Source organism: Bos mutus, chromosome 4 (assembly GCF_027580195.1).
Source record: "Bos mutus isolate GX-2022 chromosome 4, NWIPB_WYAK_1.1, whole genome shotgun sequence".
In the NCBI taxonomy this organism is placed as follows: Eukaryota; Metazoa; Chordata; class Mammalia; order Artiodactyla; family Bovidae; genus Bos; species Bos mutus.
In genome coordinates this window covers 1,626,158-1,653,237 of record NC_091620.1, presented here as the reverse complement: position 1 = coordinate 1,653,237, position 27,080 = coordinate 1,626,158, and the positions used below count along the sequence as shown (strand labels likewise).

Sequence of the window (27,080 nt, the reverse complement as noted above, 5' to 3'; positions counted from 1 at the left end):
GGCCCGGGATAGGAGAGGGTCACAGGGAACTGGCATTGGAGGCGCTTTACATTTAATCCTCACGGTAGTCCTGTGAGGTGGTTCTTTTATACCAATTTACTGATGAGGAAAGTGAGGCACCAAGTTTAAGCCCCTCACACATGGTTGTGCAGCTGGTAGTTAGCCTTGTGATCCAGGCAGTCTGGCTCTGCAATCTCTGCTTGTAACCGCTGTATTACCACTGCCTCTGAGCTGCTTTCCCTCATAGTTCAGCTGGTAGAGAATCCGCCTGCAGTGCAGGAGATCCCGGTTCGATTCCTGGGTTAGGAAGATTCCTGGAGAAGGGAAAGCCTACCCACTCCAGTATTCTGGCCTGGAAAATTCCATGGACTGTATAGTCCAAGGGCTTGCAAAGAGTCGGACACGACTGAGTGCCCTTCACTGAGCTGGGTGGTGAGAGGCCGGTAGGGGAGATGAATCAACAGATGCTGTTCAGTTGAGCACCTCTTGGAGTGAGGTCCTCGGGGGTGTAAACTCCTGTGAACATGGGTGTAAATCTGAGATAAAGAGGGAACATCTCACTATTTCTAAACAAACACTGACTGAGTTAAAGCAAACTAATATTAACATCTGATCTACAGTTACATCCTAAAAGCGGATGCTGTTAAAGTGCTGCATTCAATATGCCAGAAAACTCGGAAAAGTCAGCACTGCCCACAGGACTGGGAACGGTCAGTTTTCATTCCAATCCCAAATTCCTGTTTAAATTCCTGCTTTCAGCCTCTTGTTTTTTTGAGTGTGTCAGTCAGTGTCCTGTCCAGTGGAGTGAAATCTGAGATGCTTGAGGAGAGGTGGCCTCGAAGCGTTTTTCCTTTGCCCGTTTTGATGGCTGAGCAGTGGGATTTGGTAGCAGATACAGGCACTGGCCCAAGGTAGCAAGCTTCCCTACCCTCAACAGGTTTTTTGTTGTTGTTGTTGTTGTTTTAATGGAAGTTTAGGGCAAACCAGTAGTTTTATAGACCTCAGCAGGGGGAGTGTGTGGATCTTCTTCCAGTATGTTGACCTCACTACAGTTTAGCTCTGACCAGTTGAGTGACTTTGGGTAACCTATTTAACCTTTCTTAATTTCAGTTTGGGGCTTCGTAGGTGGCTTAGTGGTAAAGAATCTGCCTGCCAATGCAGGAGATGCAGGAGACACCGATTCAATCCCTGGGTCAGGAAGATCCCCTGGAGGAGAACATGGCAACCCACTCCAATATTCTTGCCTGAAGAATCCCATAGACAGAGGAGCCTGGTGGGCTGCGGTCCACGGGGTCGCACAGAGTCGGACACGACTGACAGATTCAATTTGCTTATCTGTAAAACGGGGACAGCAGTGCCTACTTCAGCAGGGTAGTTATGAGGATTCAGTGAGAATAATGTAAGGGTTTTTTTGTTTTTGCTTCATGTATTTTGAAGTTCTGTTGTTAGGTTTACATACACATTTGGAATTATTTGTTGTTGGGAATCAGCATTGCATGTGATACCCTTCTTTATCCTTGTCATTTTATTTGAAATGACATACTGCTTTGTATGGTACTAACATATCCATTTCAGCTTAATTTCGGTTAGTGTTGTATGATCTGTTTCCTTAAATGTGTCGTCATTTGATTTCAGCTTCAAGTAGACAGCATGTAGTTGGGGCAAGTTTTTTTAAATTGATTCTCACATAACCTCTGTATTTTGATTGGAGTGTCTAGGCCACATATGTTTTGAAAGTTAAAGTGAAAGTTAAGTCACTCAGTCGTGTCCGACTCTTTGCAACCCCGTGGACTGTAAGCCCGCCAGGCTCCTCGGTCCATGGGATTCTCCAGGCAAGAATACTGGAGTGGGTTGCCATTTCCTTCTCCAGGGGATCTTCCCAACCCAGGGATCGAACTCAGGTCTCCCACATTGCAGGCAGACGCTTTTACCTCTGAGCCTTTGTGCTCTTGTTGGAGAAGACTCTTGAGAGGCCCTCAGACTGCAAGGAGATCAACCAGTCCATTCTAAAAGAGATCAGTCCTGGGTGTTCTTTGGAAGGACTTATGCTAAAGCTGAAACTCCAATACTTTGGCCACCTCACGCGAAGAGTTGACTTATTGGAAAAGACCCTGATGCTGGGAGGCATTGGGGGCAGGAGGAGAAGAGGACGACAGAGGATGAGATGGCTGGATGGCATCACCGACTTGATGCACGTGAGTTTGGATGAACTCCGGGAGTTGGTGATGGACAGGGAGGCCTGGCGTGCTGCAGTTCATGGGGTCGCAAAGAGTTGGACATGACTGAGCGACTGAACTGAACTGAATTGAACTGAGGGCCATCAATGATTTTTTTTATTTCTACTGAGTCCTTTATTTTGGTTTTGTAATTTTTTCTTTCTAAAATTTCCTCTTGGTTGTTCTTTATGTCTTTTCATTATTTGCTTATACTTTCTATTTTAAGCTTTAAGTGTTCAGAATTGCTCATACGAACATTTTATAATAGCTGCCTGAAAGTGTTCATAATTCCAACCTCTGTCATTTTACCATTAGCCTCTTGTGTTCATTAGCCTCTTGTTGTATTTTTTCGGGTGATTTGATTTTATTGTAGTTCTTTGAGTATCAAGTAATTTTGAATTGTTTCCTGAACATCTTAGATATTATAAGACTGTGGATTTTAGAAACATCTTATGGAGAAGGTTGGTAATTTTGATTTAACAGGCACTGAGCCTGGGTAGGTACAAGCTGCAGGTTACAACCAGCCTTTTGTGGGCTGCAGTAAGGTCAGTTTAGTTTTCAGAATCTCTTGCGGGACCGTTTCTGTTTGTGCTGTGTGTGCAGTACCGAGTCACCCTGTGGGACCTGTTAGCTCAGCTCGCAAAGGTGTTCTTAAACTAATTCGGATCAGGCCCACCCACAGGCAGGTTGTGGTCAGTTCAGGCAAGCTCTCTCTTTTTCTGCACCTCAGCACTGAGTTCTGGGTTTCAGACTTCTTTTAGTTCAGGCCAGGGTTCGGGAGAGGTAAAATAGTAGTAAACTTAGTGATACTTTGATGAATTTTGGTGTCTGTTCCTGAACAAACTGCTGTTACAAGTTTTTAAGGCAACTCAAATGGTTGTTTCATGAATTATTTACATTCAGTGGAAAAAAAGTTTGGCATATATTTCTCCAACTTATTTAGAGGTGGAGCCCCTTGATATCTTTTGTTTGGAGTTTTTAAAGTGAAAAATAGGCTGTAATTTTATTTTCTTTCATTACCCTTGTTTTGACTTGGTATGTATAACAGTTGTAATATCTGCAAAAAATGGGTGGAAGAGTGTTCTTTTTTTATCTTATGGGACAGGCCTATGTTTATAATGGATATTAGTTTTATGTAATGTCTTTGATTTTTACTGTCAGTGGCATGCCAGCCTCATAGAATGAGTTAGAAAGTGTTCTTTTCTTATTCGTTATTTTACAAAAGATAGTGTAGGATTAATATTATTTCTTAAAAGTTTGATAGAATTCATCAGTAAAGCCATCAGGGATTGGATTTTCTTTTTGTGAAGGTTTTTACTTACAAATTCAGTCTTTAAAATATGTGATTGGGTTACTCAGATTCTCTGTTCTTAAGTCATATTTGATAATTTGTGCCTTCCAAGGATTTTGCTCCATTTCGTCTGAGTTGCTGTTTTAGTGACAAAATTGTTTGTAATAGAATATCATCCTTTTAACGTGTGTAGTCTCTCTAGTGATGACCCTCTGCTTTCAAATTTTTTATTGGTAATTTGTGAGGCGTTTTAAATTTTTGTTGAACATTTTTGTTGGTTAGTCATCTGTTCTTTCAAAGAACTATCTTTTGTTTTCAGTTTTAAAACAAACTGTTGTGGTTTTATGTCATCAATTTCTGCTCTTTATTATTTCTTCCCTTCTACTTATTACAGTCTTGATTTTCATTTTTTAATTTCTTTTAAGTGGAGACCTATGTTACTCTTAAGAGGTTTTTTTATATAACTTTTTTTTTTTTTTACTGGTTTTTTATTGAGGTATAATCTATGTACACTATTTCAGAAGTATCAGGTGTATGACATAATGGTTGTCAGTGATTTGCAGTTATTAAAGGTTATATTACTGTTTATAAATGGAGTAATAAAACCTTTAAAATATTTTATAAAATAATTATTATAAAATATTGATTATATTTCCTGTGTTGTACTATATATCCTTATAGCTTATTTTATACAAAATAGTTTATACCTCTTAATTCCCTACCCCTATCTTGCCCCTGATATTACTATTTAAAATCGTAAATTTCCCATTCACTGCTTACCTGAATGTTACAAATTTTGAAATGCTGTGTTTTCCTTTTCATTTGGCTCAAGCTGTTTTCTGATTTTCCTGGTCATTTCTTTCTGGACTAGTGGTTGTTGCTATTTCTCCCGTCAGTCTTGATTCCAGCTTGTGCTTCATCCAGCCTGGCATTTCACATGATGCACTCTACATATTAGTTAAGTAAGCAGGGTGACAGTATACAGCTTTGACTACTCCTTTCCCGATTTGGAACCCGTCTGATCTTGGGGTCAGTCACCTGAAAGGAGTAGGTGGTCTGCTGTCCTTAGGAAGGGTGTTCTTTAACTGTCAGTTCAGTCCATGCGGTTGGTGAAGTGAAGTGAAGTCGCTCAGTCGTGTCCGACTCTTTTCGACCCCATGGACAGTAGCCTGCACCAGGCTCCTCTGTCGGTGGCGTTTTCCAGGCAAGAGTACTGGAGTGGGTTGCCATTTCCTTCTCCAGGGGATCTTCCCGGCCCAGGGATGTGGTTGGTAGTATTAAATTGAGTCTCTTTACTGAGCTTTGTGTCTGCCTGTGTCAGTTACTGAGCAGAGGGTTGTGCTAACAAGGTGTAATTGTGGCTTTAAACATCTCTCCTTTCATGTTTTGAAACTTTGCTGTGGAGTACATGCATTTTTAGGACTGTATCTCCTTAATGAAGATTCTTGCTGTCTTCATTTAATCTGACAAGTTTTGCCTTTTAATTGTTGGGTTGAGACCATTTACCCTTAAATAATTACTGATGTGGAGGGATTAGCTCTATTCGCACTTTGTTTTGTGTTTGTCCCTTCTCTCCCATTTTCTGCTTTGTTTCCTTCTCTTCATTTCCTATCTTTTTTGGGTTAATTGAATATATTTTTAGGATTCCGTTTTTGTTTCCGTTGGACTAATAAACTGACCGTGTGTGTTTACAAAGGATTTAGGATTTACATTGCACAGTGTTAACTCTTCAGAGGGTGCCTCAGTTAGTACCACTTCAGATACAATATAAAACCCGTACATCAGCATACTTTCACCCTCCTATGTGTTGAACTATTTTTTCTATACATTTAAATTTTCTACATATTTTGAAACCCACAATAAGTTATTATTTTTGCTTTGAACAGTGAGTTAATTTTTAAAGAGGTTTAAGTATAAAAGTCTTTCATAAATGTACTCACATACCATTTACATCACTCTTTATTCTTTTGCATACAGGAATTTTGGTCTAGATATTTATTGAGTATTATTTTCCTTTTGTCTGAAGAATTTCCTGAACATATAATGAAGGTTCTTTTAACTTGTTTAGCGTCTGTTTATTTTTCGTTTTATTTTTTGCTGGTTTTCTTTATTTGGCTACGTCAGGTCTTAGTTGTGACACACAGGATCTTGGTTGCGTCGTTGCGTCTCTTCTGTGGCGCTGGCCTAGCTTCTCTGGTTGTGGAGCATGGACGTCGTTGCCCCACTGGCATATGGGATCCTAGTTCCCTGACCAGGGATCAAGCCTGTGTACCCTGCATCGCAAAGTGGATTCTTAAGCACTGATACACCAGGGAGGTCCTACTGTTATTTTTGAAGGATGCTTTTTGTTGTATGTTTTATTCAAGGATTTATGGGTTTTTCCCCCCCTATAATTTTCTTCCAAGCACAGATGAAAAGGTTGCAGTCATTATTTTTGTTACTCTATAAACAGAGGTCTTTTGAGGGGAGTTGCTGTTACAAATTTCTTTTTCTTGCTGTTTGCAGCAGATTGACTGTTACGTGCCTTACTGAAGGGTGGGTGGGTGGGTGTGTGTGTGTGTGTGTGTGTGTGTGTGTGTGAGAGAATTTTGTTGTGCTTCTTGTGTCTGTGTTTTGTTTTGTTTATTTCTTTTTATTTATTTATTTGGCTGTGCTAGGTTTTACTTGACTTCCCTGGTGGCTCAGACGGTAAAGCAGGTTTTTACTTGGCAGCATGTGGGATGTAGTTCCCTTGACCAGGGATCAAACCTGGGCTCCCTGCATTGGGAGCACAGAGTCTTAGCCACCAGATCGCCAGAGAAATCCCTGTGGGTTTTTATTTTTTTCTAATTTGTAAGATTTTGTTGCTATTATTTCTCTAAATATTTTTTCCATTCCCTTCCCTCCTAGTCAAGCTTCACACATATTAGACTGGTTGTTACTGTCCCAGAGGGCACTGCATGTAGCTGTGTTTATCTTTTTTTCACTTTGTCCTTTATTTGGGGAAGGTTTTTGTTTTGCTGTGTTTGAAGGTCAGTCATCTTTCTTATGCAGTTGCTAATCAGATGTTAATCTTTCAAAGTAAAGTTTTCATATGATGTCATCTTTTGATGTTAGCCTTTATCAGCTTCCATTTTGCTTCTTTTTTCATGTTTTCCAAATTCAGTAAGCATGAGGCATAGTGATAATAGCTGGTTTACTATCCATGCTTATCTGTTTGTCATCTCTGCTTTCTGTTTCTATTCCTTGATTTTTCTTCTGGTTATGTCCTTTTTTTTCCTTTCTGGCCACCAGTTGAATTAATTGTGGGTCATTCTGATTCTGTTGTTACTCTTCAGCTCTTTTAAGGCTGGTTTAGAATAGTGTTTGTTCTAGGCTTCATGTAGCCCTCTTTCAAAAGGTGTGCTCCAAATCCGTTACGTGTAGTCCCTGAGGTCTTGGCACTCTGGCCAGAGGGAGCATGACTGATTGCTGGCTCGTTGTGAGCTCTGGGACTTGTCCATGTTGCATCTTTCCTCTATTGGTTCTTGCCTTGGAAGCACTTCCTGTTCGGCCTTGTGAGGCTTTACACCACAACGGTACAGTTTGGTATTCAGACTAAAACCCAAGGGCTCTCTTATGCAGATTTCTGGAGCTTTTTCTCTGCTCCCTCGTATTGTGTACTCTGCTCCACAACTTCTGATTTCTTTGTGCTCATTTCAGCACAGTTGCCAGCCCTGAGTTCCCTCTGTGTGCTGCAGTTTGTAAATTAACCCCATGCAGAAAGCCTCTTTGAGGGTGAGGTTCACCTTTTTGGTTTCCTTTTTCTCAGGGATTACAGCTCTCTCCCTGCCTGTTGTCCAGTGTCTGATAATACTGTTTCTTATGCTTTGTCTGTTTATGAGTGAGTGAGTGAATGCTCAGTCGCTCAGTCGTGTCCGACTCTTTGTGACCCCATGGACTGTAGCCCACCATGCTCCTCCATCCATGGAATTCTCCAGGCAAGAGTACTGGAGTCCCCATTGCCTCCTCGAGGGGATCTCCCCCACCCGGGGATTGAACCCGGGGCTCCCGCATCAGCAGACGGAAGCTTTATTGTCTGAGCCCCCAGGTTGTTTTAGGAATTCAAATTAGTTTTTTTTTTAATTAGTTTTAATTTTATAAGATTAACAAGAAACATTGAATTTTGGAAAATTTTCTCAAATAGAGTTAGTTGTATTATTTTACTTCATATTTCTCTGCAGCAAAGTGAAACAAGGAAAAGTTAAGATGAAAACGTTATGAGATACAAAGGAAAAAGAGAGAAAAACTAAAGAAAGATTAAAATAAATAATCTTAGTGTTATCATTTGTAATTAGACTATTTAAAACCAACGCCGAGAACATGTGATTGAGCTGTGAAAATCTATGCATCTATTTTGCTGTTTAAGTTTGGAAATTGCCAACTGCTGTGGGTTTGACAATATGAGCTTTATGTTTCGCATTCAGAAAAATCAAATTTCTAATGTTGATCCATTGATCCGTTGACAGAAGCAGTAGTATTCTGATGGATTGATGAATGTGAAAAGCATGTTTTCAATGGTGCCAAAAATCAAGAATGGAAGAAATAAATAGAAGCAGGAAGAAAAGCAAGGCAAAAATTAAAATTTATTTTTTAGGAGTAAATACCACCATTCAGGGGCTTCCCTGGAGGCTGACTGGTGTAAAGAATCTGCCTGCCAATACAGGAGATGCGAGTTTGATCCCTGGATCAGGAACATCCCCTGGAATAGGAAATGGCAACCCACACCAGTATTCTTGTCTGGGAAATCACACAGACAGAGGAGCCTGGTGGGCTACAGTCCATGGGGTCACAAAGAGTCCGACATGGCTTAGCCACTAAACAATAACTACCACCTGATGCAGACAACCAATACGTTGAGATACTAACAAGATAAAACAAGTTTGACGTAAAGCCAGTTGTGCCCCAAACTTACAACTAGTGATGGCGAGGATAGTGGCGAGAGAAACTTAGAACAGGGCATTGGCCTGGAAGATTAGGTTAGCCTAGCAAAGCCATGTGTGTTTCCGTGTTTTCAGCAATGAGTGGACACAGGTATAAAGAACATGAAGGGAAGATTAAATGGAAATTTTACTTCCATAATCTCGCTTGAATTAATTTCTTATTCTCTTTCCCACTACAGTAGTCATGTTGGGATTATTTCAAGAGTTTCCTGTCTCCCTGTATCCAGTCATTATATTGGTCTGCGAGTTTCTAAACAAATGAATCGCCACCCCCGCCTTTAAAAAATATTCTTAGGCCGCCTGTCTCCTCACGGCTCCTCTCAGTCAGTCTGCTTGGGCAGTGTGTCCTTGCTGTCCTGCCAGCTCTTCTCTTAAGAATTTAGCATTTGCTGTTTCTTCTACCGCAGCGCTCTTTTACCAGATATCTGCCTGATTTGGTTCCTGTTCTGCTTCACATCTGTACTCAAGTGTCTCCTTACTCAGATGAATTTCATTTCACCAAGTTTATTTTTTAAATGTAAAAGAGTCGGACACGACTGAGTGACTGATTTTATAAATGTATTTAAACAGATAGCTAGTCCTTCATTCTTTGCCTTTTTCCCCCTAGTATTTTCTTGTGTTTTATTTGTTTTCAAGAATAAAAAATATATCTTCCTACTAGAGTGTAGTTTGGAGAAGGCAGGGATTTTGTTTTGTTTATCCAGTGTTTTAACAGAGCCAGACACAAGTAGGGTTGATCGAGTTGTCTAATGTGGCTTGTTAAATGTATTGTCTAAATACTTGCTTAAAATGCTTTTAGTGTTTGATCTATCAGTTTCTGAGAGTGAGATGTTAAAATAGCCCATGATGATTGTGAAACTAGCAGTTTCTTTCTATTGTTCTTTGTGTGTTTGTTTTATGTAATTTGAAGTTCTATTGAGTTAACACTGCTGAATTACTTTCATCGTTAAATAATGGCAGCATTAAGTTTTGCTGTGTAAACTCATATTTATTTCTTACTTTCTGTTTACCAGGTGTTTTTTTTCTCCTGGTCTGCCTGCTGTTGGACTGATCAAACCTTCGTTCCTCTGTTCCTTTTTTACCCTTTAACTGTTTTAAGTTCAACATAACAAGTTGCCTTAATAAATTCTAAAGATAATTATTCTCTCCCTTTTCCCATGAACAGTAAAATCAGCCATAGCCTCAATACCCCCTTCCCAAAATTTTTGTCATTTTATTCTGCCTCTTTTCCCTCTTCTTATGAATGGTGGTGTTTTGACTGCTTGACTTGGTGTGTTATATTGGCAGATTTCTAATATTAATATTCTGATTATTGGTATTTTATTTAGATTTTTTTTCATCCACAGTTTTTGGATATGTTAGGGTTTTGGTTCAGGTATTCTTTTTTAATTTTGGGGAGGGTGAGGATGACTTTAGACAGTTTGTAGTAGTTTGTTTATCAAATATTTGAACTTTGATTACTTTAACTTAAAAGATTTATACTTTTCCTTTATTAGTTTTGAGGGATTTATTTCCTTTAAAAAGTAAAATTTAAATGGGTTTCCTGTTGTTTAAAACAGCCTTTTGCTTTATTTTCTTCATATTATTTTCTCTATTTCTTAATTGTTTTCGACTCATTTGATATTTTTCAAATAAACAGTTCATTTGTGCCTTTTCTTTTTAAGTAATGAAATAATTTAAAGCTCTGAAATTATCTGAATACTGATTTATCAGTTGCTAAGTTTTTTTACGTGTAGTGTCTTGTTTTTTTCTTTATTTGTTTAAATTTTTTTTTGACTCATTTATGAGACATCAAAGACGTTAAAGGCCTTAGTTTTTTTAAATTGTATTGGTTTAAAAAAATATTACTTTACCATGATTCTTAACATTTATTTGACTTTACTGAAGTGTTTATAAGTTAAAAATCCATCACACTTCTAGTGTGATTAAATTATGTTTAATGGAGGGTGTTTTGAGGGGTGGGGCATGGTTTGCAGGGGTATGCCTCACTTTCTCCTTAAGGAGTAAAATTTTAGAAATAGAGATCAGAGATGTCACTCCCCGATTTCTTTAGATCTAGAGGTATAACCTGGTGTGTGCACTTTGAAAAGAGCCACCTGGGCAGTTAAACACCACTGCTGTAGACAGGAGTCATCTCAAGGTCTGGTGGAAGAGGGGAAAAGCCTCGCCTGAGGAGTGTGTGAAGAAGTGAGTTACGATGACACGGACGTAGTAATGTGGGCCTACCCCCATGTTTGGGTGTAAGGAGCAGCTGAGTCTGTGGGGAAGGCAGCCATGAAGTGTGGCATTTACTGCTGACACGGTGAAATGAAGGGAGGATCGCCTAAATCATTTTATTCTAAGGACCTTTTACTGTGCTTCATTTTGAGTAGAATTCTAAGTCTTCAAATGTACCATTTAATTATGTGTTTATTCTTGGTCTGCAGGCCTCGAAGCAGAGGAAAAACCGCAGCAGAAGATGAGGACAGCATGGACGGACTGGAGAGCGCAGAGACGGAAAATACTGTGGAAACAGGTGCCAGAGCTTAACTAGCAAGTTTAAAATTTACTCAGTCCTTTGCACAAGCAGCGTTCGGCTGTCCACTGAGTTCTAAAGTGTCCATGTGCTGAAGTAGTTTGAAAAGTAATGACAAAGTGAAAAAAACCGAGTTTTCTTTCTTTTTTCCCCAAAAAGCTCTTAGTAGAAATCATTTAAACTCTGTATAGAAATATTTTATTAAAGCAAAATTAAAACTGGAATAAACATAATTCTAGGCCATTTGCATGATAACTCCTGGTAAATTTCTGGCTTATGAACCATCTGGTGTTTGTTTATTGTGTTAGTATGTAGGTGAGGGGAAAGTACATTTCATTAGCTAATAATACTGTGAACTGCTGGGTTAAACCAGACCAAATACTTCCTTGTCTCCTTGACTTTGGGTGCCTTAAGGAAGCTCATGTGTTTTTGCATCTGCAAGAGGAAGGTAGAGCAAGTTGCCAAGGTAGTTTCCAGCATTCACCCTGAGTTAGTGATTTAACGAGCTGTCAAAGGGAGTAGGTTTCATACCGTGTTCAGAGGTTTGTCCAAGCGAGGTGGCCTCTCAGTGTGTTTGCAGTTGTTGGATAGACTGTAGACACAGTGGATAGGCTTCTTCTCTGCAGTTGAATGGCATCTCCTTGATGCTTAAAGGAGAAAATTAGAAATTGCTACGTCTTTTAAAATATTATTTTCTATGAAGTACTTTTGGTTATCCCATATGTTCCTGTTACATGCCTGTAATTCTTGAAAAGCCTTCAGAAGTCCAGCAGTTCTCATTGCTTTTCCCTTAGGGTCTAGTTAAGTAGACAGAGCAGGGAGAAGCTGGGAGTTCAGAATGCTTTTCCTTACATTTTACCCCTTTGGTGCACATTCATTGCCACGTTAATATTTTATACTTGGATTTATTTCAGTTCCCCATAGGTGGTTTTTCATAGTTTTTCCCCTTAATTTTAATTTTTTTTCTGTACTTTGTGCTGTTACTATCGTGTCAAAAGTGATTTGTACTTTTGAGCGATATTTATCATTAAGTAGACGTCCCTCTAAGCCAGTGCACGGACTGCCCACAGTCCCGGCTCGCAGTGGCGCCGTCTCCCCGTCTGTGTCATCCTCGGAAGACTCAGTGCCTCCCTGTCCGTTTTCCTCTCCTTCCCCCATCGTCCATTCTCACAATCTATTTAATACCCAGAATAGTGGCGCCTTCCTTTCCTCAGCAGCCCTCTCTCCAGCCCGCGTGAGCCACTCATTCCTTTATTTATTTATCAGGCTGTGCTGGGCCTTTGTCGCGGCCCTTGGAGGCTTCTCTTCGCCCTGTGGAGCTTGGGCTCCAGAGGGTGCAGGCTCAGTAGTTGGGACACGTAGGCTTAGCTGTCCAGCGGCATATGGGATCTTAGTACCGTGACCAGGGATTGAACCTGGGTCCCCTGCCTTGTAAGGCAGATTTCTCAACCACTGGACCACCTGTGAAGTCCCAGCCTCTCTTTCTTATGGCCGTACTTTAGCCTTTAGTATTGTATCACTTACTAGGACAATTGGCTGTTTCACTTCCAAAGTCTCAGTTTCAAGTCTAACTCTTCTTTTACCAGCTCGATATCCACATCACGATAACCCTTCAGCCATAGTGACTTGTCCAACTTAAGGATCTTACCCATGGGGTTTGTCAGCCTTTTTCTCGTTCAGATTCTGTCATCCACTGTGGTAGTCTCTCTCTTATGCACCTGGAACTCCGTTGTCATCTTCCCACTGTTTTGGTTTCATAACGAAACTGAGACTCTGCATTGCAACAGCCAGAGTGACTGGAGAAAACCTCAGCCTCCAGTGGGTCATGGTTGACTTGCCACTCATACCACTTATACCTAGAGTTCTCCCACCCATTATCAGGGATCATCCTTTACCTACTTTGTCTTCTTTCAGACTTTTGACACCTCATTTTCCATTTTTCAGTTGATGATCTTACTTATTTCAATGAAAAAAAAAATAGAAGCAATCAGGAAAGAAATTCCACAGTTATCCACCATCAGATCTTCTTTCCTGCTCTCATCTCTACCCCTCTGTTTTACCAGCCCTCCTGTTAAAATGGGATGAAGAGTCTCTGGGGTTTCTACAGCCAGCTCCTCTGCCTGTGTCCCTCGTTCTGTCCCCCTTGCCCCTTCAGTCTTCCTTGGTTTCCAACATCTTGAGCTCCCTTGCTCAGAGAATTATTTCCATTAGTGTTAAGCATTTGCTACACTTTTTTTTTTTTTTAACTTTTTATTTTACATTGGAGTATAGGTGATTAGAAATGTTAGGTTAGTTTCAGGTGTACAGCACAGTGATTCAGTTATACCCATACATGTATCTATTCTTTTTCAAATTCTTTTCCTATTTAGGTTGTTAGATAATGTTGAGCAGAGTTCCCTGTGCTGTACAGTAGGTCCTTGTTGGTTATCTATTTTAAATATAGCAGTGTACAGTATCACCCTTCTTAAACAAAAGTACCTTCTCGTGATCGGATATTGTTTTCAGTTACTGTTTTGCTTCTGTGCTCATCTTCACAGCAAAAGCTCTTGAAAGAATTGTCTGTACTTACAGTTCAGTTCGGTTGCTTAGTTGGTTCCGACTGTTTGTGACCCCATGGACTGCAGCACACCAGGCCTCCCTGTCCATCACCAACTCCCAGAGTTTACTTAAACTCATATCCATTGAGTCGGTGATGCCATCCATCCATCTCATCCTCTGTCCTCCCCTTCTCCCACCTTCAATCTTTCCCAGCATCAGGATCTTTTCCAGTGAATCAGCTCTTCCCATCAGGTGGCGAAAGTATTGGAGTTTCAGCTTCGGTCCTTCCAATGAATATTCAGGATTGTATGGTAGCTGCTTATTTTTGACCATTTTCTTATGAACCTGCTACTGGCAAGCTTTCTTCCTCTCGCTCTACTAAAACTATTTTGATCTCATGTTGCCAGAACCACCATTGAGTCTTTGTTCACCTTAAGTATTCAGTCTCACTTCATGCCTCTAACATTTTCAGGAGTGAAAGTCTCTCTCTTTTTAATTTGACTTTCAGGATACCACATTCTCTTGTTCTTTCCTATCTCACTGGTCTCTTCCTTTCTTTTTTGCTCATCTTCTCACAGATTAGGTGGTCTCATTCAGTTTAGTTGCTATAACTACTGTCTGTGTGCTGGTGACTCTTAAGAGTTATATTGCCAGCTCTTTTCTTACTTTGAACGCAACCAGTGTCTTCACCTTAGTTCTTAACATCTCTTAGATGTCTCCAGTGGATCCCTCGCTTAATATGTCTTCTGTGGAACCATTGGTTGTTCCCAAACCTTCTCCTCCTCCAGTGTTCCTGCCTCAGTAAATGACATCATGTACTGTTCAGGCTAAAAACGTGGAGCCTGTTGGAAAATGCTTCGGGCTGTACCTTAGTACTGCATCCTGATTTCAGACAGCTCTCCTCTCCTCACCGTGGTCACTCCAGACTCGGATCACCACTGTTTGTGTGAATTGCTGCCAAGCTACCAGCTGGTCTCACTGTCACCCATTCTAGTTTTGTTCTCCATGTAGTGGCAGAGTGAGCTTCTAGTACCCCAAGGAAGGACTTCCCCGGTGGTCCAGTGGCTAAGACTCTGAGCTTCCAATGCAGGGGGCCCGAGTTCAGTCCCTTGTCAGGGACCGAGATCCCACATACCACAATTAAGATCAGCCAAACAAATAAATAAATGTGACTGTGCATTCAAATAAATTAATTAATTAAAAAAAAAAAGACAAACCCAAGAGTCTTTTACACTCCTTCTGTCAGCTCTCCAAGGCCTCCAGTGACACTTAAAACCCTAAGTCCACTTGCGATCTTCACGCTCCCCTGACCTCGCAACCTGTCCTGTCTTCCCCTTGCTCTCCAGGCTCCAGCCCTTTCTCAGGCACTTTTTGTCGTCTTAGCTCAGAGCGCCTTTCCCCCAGACCCTCAGGGGACTTACTGCCTGACTTCAGCCAACTCTGCTCGATGCTCCCTTGTCAGGGAGGCCTTTCCTGCCCAGCCTGTCAAAAAGCAGCCCTTGTTGGGCTCCGTCCTCTTCTCCCGCTTTACCTTTCCTCCTGGTGTTTACAGATAAGGCATTGTGTTACATACTTGCATGCCGTGTGCCTTGTATCCTAGATTGTGAGCTTCCTGAGGTCAGGGGTTTGTCTCCTCCATGGGCTTGTCCCCAGCGCCGCGGACACATCACCCCCACAGTGGGCATCACTAAGCAGTAGTGCCTGCTTGTACTTTTCTCGCGTGTTTCCTAAGCTACTGCTGTTCTTCGAACATCACCACATAAGTAAGATTTTGGCGTTTGATTTTTTCCTTACCTGCTGCTGCTGCTAAGTCGCTTCAGTCGTGTCCGACTCTGCGCGACCCCATAGACGGCAGCCCACCAGGCTCCCCCGTCCCTGGGATTCTCCAGGCAAGAACATCTTCTCTTACTATCTTCTGTGTAATTTCAGTGCAAATAAAATTTACTGAAAGGATTTAACAGGAGCAGGATGATGTATATAGATATAGATATATATACACATACATATATATCTTATCCTGTCCTTCTGTATGAAAGTTAAATAAAGTCAAACGTCTCAGTCTTTGCTCTGTCTCTGTGCTTGGGGAGACCTTTGTCCATCTCCTTTAGTGCACACACACAGCAAGAAGAATACTAAAGAAAAGGATAAAGAACAATTGTTAAAATCACCAACCTGCAAGCAAAGAGAAGAAACAGTTCCATAAATCTCTAGTCAATTTAAAAGCCCATTCCAGTTGACTGCAGGGCTTCAGCATCTCTGCACATTTCCGTTTCCAGGCCCAAGATTTATCGGAAGGTCTCTTAACCTGTAAACTGTGTACCTTAATACATTAAAAAAAAAATTATTTGTAGTGTCAGACTTTATTTTTTTGGGCTCCAAAATCACTGCAGATGATTTTTCATGACTGCAGCCATGAAATTAAAAGATGCTTACTCCTTGGAAGGAAAGTTATGACCAACCTAGATAGCATATTCAAAAGCAGAGACATTACTTTGCCAACAAAGGTCCGTCTAGTCAAGGCTATGGTTTTTCCTGTGGTCATGTATGGATGTGAGAGTTGGACTGTGAAGAAGGCTGAGCGCCAAAGAATTGATGCTTTTGAACTGTGGTGTTGGAGAAGACTCTTGAGGGTCCCTTGGACGTCAAGGAGATCCAACCAGTCCATTCTGAAGGAGATCAGCCCTGGGATTTCTTTGGAAGGAATGATGCTAAAGCTGAAACTCCAGTACTTTGGCCACCTCATGCGAAGAGTTGACTCATTGGAAAAGACTCTGATGCTGGGAGGGATTGGGGGCAGGAGGAGAAGAGGACGACAGAGGATGAGATGGCTGGATGGCATCACTGACTCGATGGATGTGAGTCTGAGTGAACTCCGGGAGTTGGTGATGGACAGGGAGGCCTGGCGTGCTGCGATTCATGGGGTCTCGAAGAGTCAGACACGACTGAGCGACTGAACTGAACATTGTTTATTAACAGTGTTTATTCTTTAGGATGTGTGTGTGTGAGGGGTAAGTGGTGGGAATGAGTCTTCAAGTGGTCATTGGGAAGGTAGCAAGAATCCTCACAGTTTTTATGGTGAGAACATTCCCTCTTTGTAGCTGGTGATGTTGCCAGTTCTCTGTGCATTTTTCTTTATAAATAAAATCTACTTGAATGAAGTGCTAGTTACTTGAGAGAAATTCCACTTTTTTTTTTTTTAAAGAATCATTATATAATCAAGGCTTTGCAGACTTGTTTTAGTTAATTATAATTGGTTAATTATGATTTAGCTAATTATAATTAAAGTTTTTTTTTTAACTGCTTACGTTGTCTTAGTGTGGCTAGTGGGAACCCATTTTTGTCTGGCATTTGAGTCCTTTTTAATGTCATCTCAATGTTTCAAAATTATTGTTTGCTGGGAAGAGTATTTTTCACGCCCATCTTCAATATTCTCTGGGCTTCTGGATATGAATTCGACTATTCCATCAGGACTTGTGGTTCTTTTTGCTGGAGAATAGTATAAGAGATGAAAAGTCTAGGCTGCCAGGATGCGTCCCTATTTCTGCTGAGAGTTCGTTATGTTGTCCATTAGTCATTACAGAGATGCGAGGTTGTCTATCAGTTCAGTTCAGTCGCTCAGTCGTGTCCGACTCTTTGTGACCCCATGAATCGCAGCACGCCAGGCCTCCCTGTCCGTCACCAACTCCTGGAGTTCACTCAGACTCACGTCCATCCAGTCGGTGATGCCATTCAGCCACCTCATCCTCTGTCGTCCCCTTCTCCTCCTGCCCCCAATCCCTCCCAGCATCAGAGCCTTTTCCAATGAGTCAACTCTTCCCATGAGGTGGCCAAAGTACTGGAGTTTCAACTTTAGCATCATTCCTTCCAAAGAGCACCCAGGGCTGATCTCCTTCAGAATGGACTGGTTGGATCTCTTTGTAGTCCAAGGGACTCTCAGGAGTCTTAGAGGCTGTTTATATGTGCTTGTAAATTGCAGTTCCCATTGATAGTTTCAGTTTGTCTCTAGCATAATTTTAAATAGGCTTTACTCTTACAGCAGTTTCAGGTTCACTGTAGTTCTATAACTATAGCAGTTATGGAGTTGTAGTGGAAGGCACGGATTTTCCTGTTTGCTTCCTGCCCCCCCACCCGCCGCAGCTGCCCATTTCTCACCTCCCCTCCGGCACTGGCACATTCGTTCCGATTGACCATGCTGCAATGCCGCCCCCTTTCACCTTCAGCCCCTGGTTCACGTTAGCGTTCACTCTTGGGTTTGCACACTCTGTGGATTTGGGAAAATGTATAATATGCTGACATGTGTCTGTCAGTAAGGTATCAAACAGATACCATCACTGTCCTAAAAGTCCTCCGTGCTTTGCCTGTTCATCCTTTGCTCCCCTTTCCGCCCTGGCAACCGTTGTTTTTCTTCCTGTCTCCGTAGGAAGACAAAATGTCATATAACTGGAATCATACAATATGTAGCCTTTTCAGGTTAGCTCGTTTCACATAGTAGTATACATTTAAGTTCTTTTCATGGCTTAAAAACGCAGTTCTTTTTATTGCTGAATAATTTTCTCTTGTATGTATGTACAACAGTTTATCTGTTCACCTTCTGAAGTACATCTTGGTTGATTCCAGGTTTTCACAGTTTTGAATAAAACTGCTATAAACATTTGTGTACAGAGTTTTTGTGTAGACATAAGTTTTCGACTCCTTTGGGTAAATACCAAGGAAGATGATTGCTGGATTGAATGGTGAGAATTAAGAGTTCTTCATATATTTTGGGTAACAGTCCTTCATAAGATACGTCTTTTGCTAATATTTTGTCTAGTCTGTGGCTTTTCTTTATATATCTATTGGCTGGCAGTGTTTTCTGCAGAGCAGAAATTTTAAATTTTAATCAAGTCTATCTGTCATTTGTTTCTCGAATCATCATGCTTTTGATGTTGTATCTAAAATGTCATTGCTGAACCCAAGCTCATCTGGATTTCCTTCTGTGGTGGTCTTAACCATTGGACTACCAGGGAGGGTACTCATATTAGGATCAATTTGTTGATATCCACAAAATAACTTGATGCGTTTTGATTAGGATTGCATTGAGTTTATAGATCAAATTGGGGAGAACTGACATCTTGGTAATGCTGAGTTTTATAGTTCACTAACATGGAATAACTGCTTACTGCTGTGATTTTTCTTCATTAGAGTTCTGTAGTTTTCGACATGTATTAAATAGATCTTGTGCATATTTTGTTGGCTTTATACCGAAGTATTTTTTGAGGGGAGTGCTAATGTGAATTTTTAAATTTATTTCCAGTTTCACTTGTTCATTGTTGGTGTATAGGAAAGTCATTTACTTTTGTATATTAACCTTGTATCCAGAGACCTTGCTATATAGACAAGGAGATTTTGTTGATTCTTCCAGATTTTCTACATGGACAGTTATCATGTCTTTGAACAGAAGATACTTTTTTATTTCTTCCTTCTAAATCAGTATGTCTTTCATTTCTTTCTCAAGTCTTGTTGCAGTAGCTGGAACGTCAAGATGATGTTCAGAAGGAGTTGTTCCTGATGATAGTAGGAAAGCTTTAGTCTCTTACCACAAAACATGGTGTTGATGTAGGTTTTTTGTTAGGAATTCTTTGTCAAATTGAGAAAGTTCCCCTGTATTCTTACTAATAGTTTATTGAAAGTTGTTTCGTTGATATTTAAAGTCATGAATGGCTATTGTGATTTTTGTCAGATGCTTTTTCTGCATCTATTGATATGATCATGTGACTTTTCTTTTTTAGCCTATTGATGGAATGGATTACATTCATCCATCTTCACATGTTGAACCAGCCTTGTGTACCTGGGATAAATCCCACTTGGTTGTGGTGTATAATTCTTTATATACATTTTTAGATTTAATTGATTAAAATTTTGTTGAGGGCTTTTTGCATCTGTGTTCATGAGAGCTATTGATCTGTCAATTTGGGGGTTGTTTTTTTTTTTCCTTTTTTTGATGTCTGTTTTTGGTATTACCGTAGTGCTGGCCTCACAGAATGAGTTGGGAAATAGTCCATCTGCTGCTGTCTTTCAGAAGAGATTGTAGAGAATTGCTATAATATCTCCCTTAAGTGTTTCGTGGAATTCACCAGTGAACCCATTTGTGCCTGGTGCTTTCTATTTTAGAAGTTTATTGATTACTGATTCAGTTTCTTTATCGGATGTAGGCCCTTTCAGATTGTTTCTTTCAGTGATGCTTTTGCTTTGCTTTGAAAGTCACTCGGTCATGTCGGACTCTTTGTGACTCCCTGGACTATACAGTCCATGGAATTCTCCAGGTCAGAATACTGGAGTGGGTAGCCATTCCCTTCTCCAGGGGGTCTTCCAAACCCAGGGATTGAACTGAGGTCTTCCCACATTGCAGGTGGATTCTTTACCAGCTGAGCCGCCAGAGTGTTGGCAAATTGTGTCTTTCAAGGAACTGGCCCATTTCATTTAGGTTTTCAGATTTGTGGGCGTAGGTTTGTTCATAGTATTCCTTTAGTATCCTTTTAATGCCCATGGGACCTAGTGGTGGCCCGTCTTTAATTTCTGATATTAGTAATTTCATCTTTTCTCTTCTTAGTTAAGCTAGCTAGACTTATCAATTTTATTGAGCTTTGCAAAGAAGCAGCATTTGGTTTCACTGATTCCCCCCCACTTTGATTTCCTATTATCAATTTCATTGGTTTCTGCTCTAATTTGTATTAATTGTTTTCTTCTGCTTTGTTTTGTATTTAACTTGCTATTCTTTTTCTAGTTTCATAAAGTGGAAGCTTAGTTTATTGGTTTTTAGATCCTTCTTTGTTTGCTATGTATACATTCAATGCTGCCAATTTCCCTTCTTCTGTTGGTGCTGAGAGCAGGCATTCTATGACTTCTATCATTTTAAATTTGTTTCAAGGCACAGAAACAAATGTCTTTGGTCTGTTGGTAGAGTTTCCCTCTGAGCTGTGGAAGAACATGTATCCTGCTGCTGTTGGATGAGGTCGTCCATTACCTCCAGTTGATTGATGGTGGTGTGTGGGGCTCAGCTGTCTTACAGATGCTCTGTTGCTGGATCCCTTTTGATAGGTGGCTATTAATGTCCCTGTGCATGATAGTGGGTTCATAGATCTGCCCTTCTAGTTCTGTCAGTTTGTGCCTCATGTATTTTGACCTCTGTTGTGACGTGCCTGTGTGTTAAGAATTGTTATGTGTTGTTGGAGAATTGATGTATCATACATACATATAGTTACATAATGTTCCTTTTTTTTCTTGATAAGTTAACTTGCTGTGAAATCTGTTGTATCTGAAATCAATATAGCTTCTCCCCCTTTTTTTTTTAATCTGATATCTACTGTCTTAGCAAGTTTTCAGTATTCAATATTACAGTACTAGTAACTTTAGTCATCACTGCTGGTACATAGATCTCCATACGTATTCATTCTATATAACTGCAACTTCCTACCCAGTGGTCAACAGCTCCCTATTTTCCCCACCCCCAGCCACTGGTAACAACTGTTCTTCTCTCTGTCCAGCTTTATATTTTTTATTAGAATTTTGACTTAGATTGTTAGTTTTTCTAGGCTGCAGAGTTTTCAAAGTCCACTGGAGGGAACTTTTCCCCAATTGTCCTTGGAACATCAATTCTATTCTCAAAAATCTGAAGAGTTGGTGAGCATTGGCTTGAATCCTTCCATATTTTGATTAACACATGATTAAATGATATCTTTAAGACTATATCATTAACAGTTTTATCCAGTACTTTTAGTTCATAGTAAATGTCAGTCTTGCCTAGGGGACCTCATTTTTCATGATGAAAGAACATAATTAAAATGGGTTGTGCTTGTATCTTGGCATTCTCTCAGTATAGACCAGTCTCTCAATTATCCAAGTCTTTTTCTAAGAATCACCTCAACTCTTTGTGAGTACCCACTCCAACTTCCTTTCCAGAAATTCTGCCTTGATCGTTAGACTTCACTAAGCCTGTTTTTCTGGAGTTTCTGTGTAGCCAGAACTGTCTGTACAATAATTCTTTGTGGAGACATTTTTTATGGATATTGTGTTATACCTGAAAGTCTAGACATGATACTTAATTAATCTTTATGTTTGAACGAGTTTAGCAGATCTAGAGGTAAAACTCACTAAAAGCCCCAGAAGGGGAGCTATTATAAATGACACACACAGAAAAGCCATTCTTGGTTGCTAAGTTGTGTCCCACTCTTTGCGACCCCATGGACTGTATCCCGCCAGGCTCCTCTGTCCATGGGATTTTCCAGGCAAGAATACTGGAGTGGGTTGCCATTTCCTCCCCCAGTGGATCTTCCTGACCCAGGGATAGAACCTGTGTCTCCTGCCTTAGCAGGTGGATTCTTTACCACTGTACCACCTGGGATCCACCCTCCTCCCATTCCCCCCCTCCAAAAAAACCCCCAGCACAAACTGGCCTCAAATTGTACTGATATATGAAAATATAATTTATTTTTGTATGTTTGATTGGTATTAAACTTATTTGTTACACACTAACTGTAAGAAACTTTTGCGGATGTTGTTTCCAACTTATGATGTAGATGTTTGATTATTATTATTACTTTTTTTTTTTTTTAGTAATTACTAAACCAAAAGGGGGAAAAGGTATTGAAAGTTGGTGTTTCTTTTAACATGATTTCTAGTGCTTTCCCTGGGTTTGAATATTATAATTCTTATTTTATAAATGGTGTTTGATTGTAATTTTGGTCTCGTCCTTGACTTTTTGACATTTTTAATTGGAGGATAATTGCTTCACAATGCTGTGTTAGTTTCTGTTATCAACATGAACCAGGCATAGGTGTACATATGTCCCCTCCCTCTTGAACTGTGCATCTCCTCTTTCGCTTCTATGCTGTTTAAGAGAGTTTAAAACATTTCCAGGTGTTTCTGTGAATTTTATCTTTGTTTTATTACTTTTCACTTCTAACTGTTGTATTGGTTTGGTACTCTTTTTATGCTTTGGAATTTGAGGTTTCTTGCCATATTCATCAGCTTTGAAAAATTTCCAGCTATTATATATTCAAATACTGCTTTTGTACCATTCTTTCTTTCTTCTACTTGAAGGTTCATTAGACTGATTTACTGTGTTTGGAGTCATTTACCCTCTGTTTTTGATTTTTTATACTTGTGTCCCTGTGTCCTTTATTCTAGACAGATCTTACAGTTTTCTTACCCCTTTTAGCTATCTAACCTCTTATTAAATGTATCAATTAAGTCCATGTGTTTGTTTGTTTGTTTGTTTTGGCTGCTCCAGGCTTAAGTTGGGGCATGTGGGATCTAGTTCTTTGACCAGGTATTGAACCCAGGCACCCTGCATCGAGAGCCCGGAGTCTTAACCACTGGACCACCAGGGAAGTCCCCATGTGTTATGTTTTAAAAGTTCTTTATTATTTTTTTTTCAAGTTGGCATTTTTTTAAAATAGTTTTTAGTTCCTTCCTGAAAATTTTAATGCTTGAATTCTATTACTTTGAACATAATACATACAGTTAGTTTAAAATTGTTTGATTATTTTAATATCTGGAGTCTTTGGGTTTGTTTCAGCTGTTTCTGCTCATTCTTGCCCATGTCATCCTGTGGTGTCCTCAGGTAACTGATTATCTGTGATTGTGTACAGGATAATATACTTGACAGTTTATTTGTAGAAATAGATTGATGATTGTTTTTTCCCCTCAAGGGCAGTTTTTCTTTGATTTCCTTTTTTACTGGTACCTAGGGGCACTCGTTTTTAAGGACCACCTCAGTTCACTTTTACAGCTTTATTTTCTGTTCCAGGCACGTGACTCAGAGTTGTGCAGCAGTCCTTGCAGAAATTGATTTCTGTTTCACTCTTCCTGTTAAGGCCCAGCCCTCTGGGGTTCCTGCCATCCTGAGTTCCCAGGATGTTGCAGGCTTCTAGAACCATCCCATGTGTCTTGAAAGTCAGAGCGAGTGCTCTTAGTCGCCTCTTCCTGAGCAGCTGACACCCCCTTGGGAAAGGCAGCCCCGAACACCAGGCTCACCTTGCTCGTTGCCCCGTCCTTGCAGTTTTGTCTCAAAATTCCTTACTATCTTGTTAACTTTGTGATGCTTTTAGGACTCTTTTCACTTTAAAAAATATTTCACTGAGTTTTCTTATTTGTGTTCAACTGGAAGTTTGTTTCAAATTACCTAGTCTGCTGTTAGTGAAGTAGATGTTTTTCTGGGGTTTTCTCTGCATTCTAGCATGTGCTAGTTTATGTAAATCTGGGGGGCACTTGAATAGAATATATAGCTGACCTCTTTTGTTTCCTTAGATAGTGTATGAAACTTGATACCTGTTTATTAGATTCTCTCAGCCAGGATATTGTTATTAAAAGTTGTTCATTTGCTAAATTGTATCTTGACACTTTGTGATCTCATGGACTGTAGCACACCAAGCTTCCCTGGCCTTCATTATCTCCTGGAGTTTACTCAAACTCACGTCCATCAAGTTGGTGATGCCATCCAACCGTCTCATCTTCTGTCACCACCTTCTCCACCTACCTTCAGTCTTTCCCAGCATCAGGGTCTTTTCCAACGAGTCAGTTTTTGCATCAGGTAGCCAGAGTATTCGGAGAAGGCAATGGCACCCCACTCCAGTACTCTTGCCTGGAAAATCCCATGGACGGAGGAGCTTGGTGCGCTGCAGTCCATGGGGTCGCTAGGAGTCGGACACGACTGAGCGACTTCACTTTCACTTTTCACTTTCATGCATTGGAGAAGGAAATGCAACCCACTCCAGTGTTCTTGCCTGGAGGATCCCAAGGACGGGGGAGCCTGGTGGGCTGCCATCTGTGGGGTTGCACAGAGTCGGCCATGACTGACGTGACTTAGCAGCAGCAGCAGCAGCAGCAGCAGCCAGAGTATTGGAGCTTCAGCATCAGTCCTTCCAATGAATATTCAGGATTGATTCTTTAGGATTGACTGGTTTGATTTCCTTGCTGTCTAAGGGATTCTCAAGAGTCTTCTCCAACGCCACAGTTCAAAAGCATCAATTCTTCAGTGCTCAGCCTTCTTTATGGTCCAACTCTCCCATCCATACATGACCACTGGAAAAACCATAGCTTTGCCTATACAGACATTTGTTGCCAAAGTGATGTCTCTGTTTTTTAATACACTGTCTAGGTTTGTCATAGCTTTTCCTCCAAGGAGCAGGAGTCTTTTAATTACATGGCTGTAGTCACCATCTGCAGTGATTTTGGAGCCCAAGAAAATAGTCTGTCACTGTTTCCATTTTTTGCCCATCTGTTTGCCATGAAGTGATGGAACTGGATGCCATGATCTTAGTTTTTTGAATGTAGATTGTTAAGCCAGCTTTGAATATTCTTTTCATTCAGTGTATTTTCTTTGTCAGGTAGCAGCAGTTACTCGTATTTGTTGTGTGTGTTGTTCTTCCTTGACTAGTCTTGCAGCATTTCCACTGTTTCAGATTCTTCTGTGTCTTTTCTCCAGTCCATCCAGCATATTACCAACATTGTCTTCAGAGTGGTTTTTGCTTCATGTGATCTTCTTTTTTTTAAAAGAATATTAAAAGAAATTCTTCGTGCATTTATGGTTGTGCTGGGCCTTGGTTGCTGCCGGGCTTTTCCCTGGTTGCAGCGCGCCGGGGCTGCTCTCGTTGTGGCGTGTGGGCTCCTGGCTGCAGTGGTTCCTCTGGTTGCAGAGCACAGACTCCAGAGCGTGGGGGCCTCAGTAGCTGGGGCGCACGGGCCCTAGAGCCCAGGCTCCGTCATTGTGACAGGCTTAGTTGCTCCGCGTCTTGTGGGATCTTCTGGCCCAGGGATTGAACCCGTGACCCCTGCATTGGCAGGTGGATTCTTTACCCCTGAACCACCAGGGAAGGCCCTCATGTGATCCTCTTGTTTTCAGTTCTGCAGTTATTTTGATTTCTTCAGTTTCTTCACTTCAACTCACATTCCGTGAAGTAGTGATTTTTCGTTCAGGTTCTGGAGCCACACTGCCTGTGTTTGAATCCAGACTCCCCTGCTGATTGTGTCCTTGAGCAGAGCCCCTTCACCTCTTATCCTTGTTTCCTCACGTGTAGAGTGGAGACGTAATAGTAGCTGTGGTTGGGGGATACCCCTCCGTGGGTCCCCAAGAACGGAAGGCCTGGACCACTTCCTGTCTGTGCCTTTTCCCAGGGTTGTGTTTGCAGTGAGCAGCCTTGAAGAACGAGGTCACATCTCCCTCGGGGACAAGGCACAGGCTTGTTTAATGTTTACTCTAAAAGTGGTGGTTCCCGCCCTCTCTGGTCCTGTAGTACAGTTCACTGCACGTGCAGACCGTCGTTTGGACCCACGGTTCTGCCCCCGTGACACCTGGGGCAGCAGTGAACCGCCAGCGGCATCCTCACGCTTGTGATGCTCGCTGCAGTGAGGGGCACAGTCCTTAAGTATTAGAGTCTTTTTCTTAATTCTTTTGTGCTTGCATCAAAAAATCACATTAAAAGTATAATAGTAATGTATGGTTGTATTTATGAAACTGTGGATAAGTTATAAAGAGAATTAAGTTAGCTGTAAAAAGTGTTATCTTCTAGGGAACCACTGTTTGACAGTTTTGTGTATATATTTATAGTCAGCTTACATTTTAGAGTCTTTATATGCCCTGTGAAAGCAGTATATTATTAATCAGTGTCAACATTTTAAGTAGTTTAGTGACTAAAGATATGATAAGTAAAATACTTGCTATTTCTGATATTGTGCTAATTGTTTAGCTTTATAGCACATTTTGGATGTAGTGGATACATTAAATTCAGTAAGCTACAAACACAACTGAAAAATGTAACTCAGAATGCATACTTCTTTTGAGCACCACTGTTCAAAAGAAGGAAAGGACATGATCACGCAGTTTCTTAGATATGTTTTCTTCTGTAGTCTTAGTATTATATATAAAGGAAGCAAGAAGAGTATTGTCAGTTCTTTGGAGATGAAGTTAGGAGAGAGAAACATTTTTATTCTACTTAATAGCTGCTGAAAGCATAGAAGCATGCATATGGTTTGGGTAACTAGTAGAAAATGGGTGTTGGTGCTGACTAATGTAATTGCCAAATAATAGCCCATTAAAGGGCTTCCCAGGTAGCACAGTGGTAGAGAATCCACCTGCCAGTGCAGGAGACATGAGAGACATGGGCTCCATCCCTGGGTCGGGAAGGTCCCCTGGGGAGGGCAGTGGCAGCCCACTCCAGTATTCTTGCGGGAGAATCCCATGGGCAGAGAGGAGCCTGGTGGGCTGCTGTCCACAGGTCACAAAGAGTTGGAGGAGACTGAGCACATGCAGCCCATTACAAGTTGGTTTATGTTTTCTTGTGCTTTTTCTAATTTATGTGTTGCCTTATAATAAGGTTTATTTGCTTACTTTATATTATACAACATATAATTAATCAGTTAATTAAACAATTACTGAACATCTAGGTTTTGTGCTAGGCTCTGGTTTGCAACGCAGATACAGTAGCTGCTTTGCAGTGTGTGTAGTGGGGTGCTGCCTCCTGTGTTTGGTACAATAAGCAATAAACAGAACCCCCAAATTGTTTATGGTGTTATGTATTTTC

The 27,080-nt window shown here is 40.8% G+C and overlaps 1 protein-coding gene across 19 annotated transcripts in view; it reads left to right on the top strand.

Annotated features, from left to right (window-relative positions):
- KMT2C (lysine methyltransferase 2C) overlaps nt 1-27,080 on the top strand; it is a 261,336-nt gene that overhangs the window by 67,775 nt on the left and 166,481 nt on the right. For all 19 annotated transcript variants that reach the window (XR_011463922.1, XM_070368932.1, XM_070368933.1 and 16 more), the window contains one exon: nt 10,895-10,983. Coding sequence is in view for 18 of the 19 variants with exons in the window: in XM_070368932.1 (XP_070225033.1) it covers nt 10,895-10,983 (89 nt within the window). In the remaining variant the exon portion in view is untranslated. The remainder of the gene's footprint in view (nt 1-10,894; nt 10,984-27,080) is intronic.